Source organism: Mandrillus leucophaeus, unplaced genomic scaffold (genome assembly GCF_000951045.1).
Source record: "Mandrillus leucophaeus isolate KB7577 unplaced genomic scaffold, Mleu.le_1.0 Scaffold373, whole genome shotgun sequence".
Taxonomy (NCBI): Eukaryota; Metazoa; Chordata; class Mammalia; order Primates; family Cercopithecidae; genus Mandrillus; species Mandrillus leucophaeus.
Window position 1 is genome coordinate 579,958 of NW_012103954.1, and position 5,107 is coordinate 585,064.

A 5,107-nucleotide genomic window follows, 5' to 3' on the forward strand; every position below is an offset into this window, starting at 1 on the left:
GAGAGAGAGAGGAGGGAGGGGAGGGAGAGAGGAAGAGAGGGAGAGAGGGGAGGGATGGAGGAAGGGAGGGGAGGGAGACAGGGACAGAGGGAGAGAGGAGACAGAGGGGAGGGAGGGAGGGAGAGAGGGGAGGGAGTGGGCTATCAACCTGTCACCAGCAGCGAAACAGCCCTGCAGGAAGGCAAACAGGGACCCACCTGAGCGGCCTTTCCTCTCCGCCCGCTCCAGGAGCTGCCGGTTGAGTGTCTCCTGGCCCAGCAGGTTGTGGCGGGCCACGGTCTGCCGGGGCTCTTCCTTCTGGGCCCTTCTGTCTTTTTCTTTTTCCCTGTCCTTTCCTCTGCTGCGAGACTTTTCTGCCTCTCGATGTTTCTCCTTCAGCTTTTCTTTCTCCCGGTCTTTTGCGTCTCTTCTCCTCTCCCTGTGTCTGTCTCTGTCCCTCTCCCCATGAGGACTCTCCTTAGCAGTGTGGACTTCAGCCGCCCTGTCTCTGCTCCTGGCATCCTGGTCGGGATCCCTGTACCTCGGCTCCTTGTGTTCAGGAAGGTCCATTTCAGACCCCTTACGCAGCTTCTTCTCTCTGTGCTTCTTTTCTTCCTTGGAACCGCCTGACTGTATGGCCTAAAACAAGAGAACAAAGGGTCCTCCGTGACCAGGAAGGCAGATTTCCATTAGACTTTTAATACCTGAATGTGAGAAGCACATACAGCTGAAGGACCTTAAAACATATTTGCATTCGGCTGCTTTCCAATCTCAGTTTCCAATCCTAGACAGGTCAGGGCCTGCATGGAGGTTCTTAGAACACTAAAGGACATGGAGTCAAGCTTAGATTTCTACAGCTGCCCACCCACACCCCTGATATCATGGACATTCACATTTATCAGCAAATCAAATCTAAAATACTACGTGTATCAGAGGGTGAAAAATTACCTATCGGGTATAATGTTCACTATTCGGGTGACAGGTACAATTCGGGTGACAGGTACAATTCAGGTGTCAGGTGCACTAATGGCCCAGACTTCACCACTCCGCAAGATACGCATGTAAGAAACCTGCACCTATAACCCCTAAATGTGAAAAATAAAGTAAAATTCAAAAAAAATAAGTAGGGCCAGGCATGGTACCTCACACCTACTATCCCAGCACTTTGGGAGGCTGAGGCAGAAGGATTGCCTGAGGCCAGGAGTTCAAGGCTAGCCCGAGCAACACAGCAAGATCCGCATGTTACCCAAAAATTAAAAAATTAAAAAAGTAGCAGGCCTGGTGGTTCATGTCTGTAGTCCTAGCTACTCGAGAGACTGAGGCGGGAGGACAGCTTAGGCCTAGAAGGTCAAGGTTGCAGTGAGCTATGATTTCACCACTGCCCTCCGGCCTGGGTAAAAGGGTGAGACCCCATCTCTAAAACATAAAGTAAAATTAATTAAAAATAAATAAATAAAATACTATATGTGTTAAAGGAGAGATACCGAAGCTATGTTTTAAAGTCGCTAAGACACAAACCACCTGGGCCCCATACAAATGAGGACTCTCTCGGTCCCAAAGCCCCTCCCCCCACCCCACCGCTGCAGCCCCTGAAGCCAGGACTCCCACCCCGGAGCAGTGCGGAGGCCCCTGAGCCTTGGCAGGGCCCCACGAGCGGTGGGAGGGTCCAGCTGGCTTAACAAACGTTCCAGAGGGACTGTGAGCTGCACGCCTTCACCTCTGAGTTGAAAGTACTTCTGCAATGAGGCACACGTAACCAAAGTCACCCAGTGCTGTGTACCAGGTAAACTGGGTCCAAGAAAACCACACGAGTCCCTCACAGACCCCAATCCAAATCTTCACAGTCATTACCCAGAGATGTTTTCTGAGGTCATCTGCTTTCCAGGTATCATCTTTGGTTCTTCTCTAAATAGAAAAGTATAAAGTTAGAAGTTTTAAAGTTTAAAATAATTAATTGTCTGTGCTCCAGTGAGCAGCTTTTCCATTAGGCCATTTAAATCAATGGCAGTTAATTCTTGACATGCCAGAAAATACTTCTCTACTTCCTGGAATAAAAGGTAACAGAAATACAGATTTCTAAAAATTATTCACTAGTCTAAAATGACGCATTATTATAAAATGTATCCCTTTGGCTACTTCAAAAACTATTAAATATTACAAAACAAAAGTGAAAGCAAGTTACAACAGCAGTTGAACAACAGAGGAAGGACAAACATTCCGTGGGTTTAAAATATCTTGTGTCAGACTGTATTTTCCAAAAACAGCCACAACAGACTCACGTCCCAACTGCTGCGCGCAGGAGTCTGTGCTCCTTCTGCGGCCGCTGGGCTCAACCCAGGACATAAGGCATCGTGGGCCTCCCAGGACAATGGGTTTCCCACCTGGTCCTCCTGGGCTGCAGATCCAGATACTCCCCTGTGAGGAAGAGAAGCAGCCCTGGGGAGAGGCCCCTGCAGATGCCACAGCCCAGAGGGTCCCTCACAGCCAGCACCAGGGCAGGTGCGTAAGAGGCACAGCTCCCGTGGCCCCCCATGAGTCACCACCTCCCGAACCTCGAGTCTCCCCAGCCGAGGCCCCAGGTATCAGCGACAGAACTAAGCCTGCTGCTGTGAGCTCTCCTGATCCACGGAGTATGTGAGAAATTAGACGGCTGCTGTCGTCTCACACCACAGCCCTTTACACAGCAACAGCAGCTGGGATGTATGACAGACAGACAGAAACGAGTTTAGCATCTGGTGCGTACCACGTGCTATCCTGAGTCAAGCACAATATTTCACTCTCATAACCCTACTAAGAAGGCTATCGGCTCCATTTTTCTAATGAGCACAGTGAGGCATCGTGAGGCTCAGCAGCTTTCAGCTCTGGAGTCCTGCCAAGTGCCAACACACGTCAGGAACGGAACCGACTCCTGTGGAGTGAATGCTCAACAGTCGCCAGGGAAAGCCTGCCGGTCCCTGAGGACACCCGGTCACACCCGTCCGCTGCACTGGGCAACCGGTGGGCCCACAAGCTCACCTGTCTCTCTGGCCCTCACAGGCCCTGTACGTGTATTCAGCAAATAAACGCCAAGCTCCTCACACACACCGAGCACTGCCGCAGAGCTGGGGCTGCGCAGATAAAACCCAAAAAAGGCCCCAGGCCCAAAAATGCCGTCCACCTCCTCTGATGTTTGCTGTTCTCCACCACGAAAGTGTGTGCTCCTCGCTGGATAATCCACCTCTCAAGAGTGATGACATCCCTCCAGCTAAGCCCTCACCTTCCGGAAAGGAAGGCCTGTCTTAGTCCTCTGTCACCAGCACTGCTGAGCATGTCGCAGTGCCTCACCACCAGCCGTGAGAGAATCCACACTGTGCGTGCCGGGAAAGGAGGCATCCGGGCAGCCGGCTCACCAGGTATCCAACTGTTCTAAGAATCTGAGGGGGAATATTAAAATAACAAGGTGCCGTGGTCTTAAAACATTTCCACTGACTCTTCAACAACCCTTCCTTTACAAGTCAAGCCGATTCCCCTTCTGGCGAACGTGGGCCAGATTCTATGTCACACTCTTCTTCGTCGTCATCTTTTTGTTTTTCTGACAGGGTCTGGTTCCGTCACCCAGGCTGGAGTGCAGTGGCACAACCTCGGCTCAAGTCATCCTCCCACCTCAGCCTCCCCAGTAGCTGGGATAACACCTGGCTAATATTTGTATTTTGTAGAGACAGAGTTCCGCCACGTTGCCCAAACTGCTGAGCTCAAGCCGCCCGCCCAGCCACACTTCTGATGAGGAGGGCGGGGTGGAGGCCTAGCTGTGTGCCTTCCCGTTCAGGGTCCCTTCCAGAGCTTCTACCTGGCTGTGGCGACCACTTGCTGTCACCGCACACCCTGGGAGACGCAGATGCCATAGCACAAGGATGCCCAAGCACTCCTAGGGAGGCCCAGGCAGAGGCCACCACCAGCCCACACCTCAGAAGGGCCCCTAAGCCCAACCCTACCTTCAGGGAGCGTGAGGACTGCACCCTAACGTCCCCCCATGCCACTCCCAAACCCCGACCCACAGGAACCGGAGGACAGGAAAGGCTGACTGTGCTCTAAGGCAAGGCTGGGACTCCCCTTCTGCACCCTCGCCCCCAGCTGGGGCGCCTCCTGTCACACTGCACCACCGCCTCCTGGCAACCCTCGAGATGATGATTCCGACAAGATCCACGCTGGTCTCCCCGAGGGGAGCATGAGCTTTGCTAGTGCAGCCACAGCTCCTTCTTCTGTGCTGCTCCCACTCCACAGTTGCACTGAGGCCTGAGCAGAACCTCAGTGCAGAACACACAGGTGCTTATCACCGCGCCACAGTCACACACTCCAACAGCATAGGGTACAACCCTACAACCCCAGTAAAACCTACCCACTTATCACCATGCCACAGTAACACTCCAACAACACAGGCTACAACCCTACGACCCCGGTAAAACCTAACACTTATCACCATGCCACAGTAACACACTCCAACAACACAGGCTACCACCCTATGACCCCGGTAAAACCTACCCATTTATCACTACATCACAGTAACACTCCAACAATACAGGCTACAACCCTACAACCCCAGTACAACAGAGCTTCATGCCAAACCTAACCGCATATCACCATGTCACAGTAATACTCCAACAACACAGGGTACAACCCTGAAACCCCAGTAAAACCTAACCACTTATCACCATGCCACAGTAACACTCCAACAACACAGGGTACAACCCTACAATCCCAGTACATCAGAGCTTGATGATAAACCTAACTTCAGCTAAGCAAAATCAATCAAGGATGATTTCCTGCAGAGAATATGCCATAATTATCCAATTTTTCCCTTTGAGAAACAATTCCTTAAAGGTATAAATAAAGGAAGCATTTGGGAGTTTGTTTCAAAAAAAAAAAAAAAACAGATTTAGTCCAAACAAAAAATGGAAACTTTTCATGGACAAGCCACTAAAACTCTTCCTGGACATGTGAAAATTAGGGCAAACAAAAAAAGCTGTAATACCTCATAAATATATTAAATAATTTTTTTTTTTTTTTTTTTTTTTTGAGACGGAGTCTCGCTCTGTCACCCAGGCTGGAGTGCAGTGGCCGGATCTCAGCTCACTGTAAGCTCCGCCTCCCG

General features: G+C 51.0%; 1 protein-coding gene across 1 annotated transcript in view; it reads right to left on the reverse strand.

Moving 5' to 3' along the window:
• The window catches only part of WDR60 (WD repeat domain 60), a 123,443-nt gene that overhangs the window by 109,264 nt on the left and 9,072 nt on the right, over positions 1–5,107 (reverse strand). Inside the window, exons 2-3 of the mRNA XM_011990196.1 lie at positions 1,831–1,884; positions 198–618 (exon numbers count right to left, since the gene is read on the reverse strand). Coding sequence (XP_011845586.1) covers positions 198–618; positions 1,831–1,884 — 475 coding nt within the window. The remainder of the gene's footprint in view (positions 1–197; positions 619–1,830; positions 1,885–5,107) is intronic.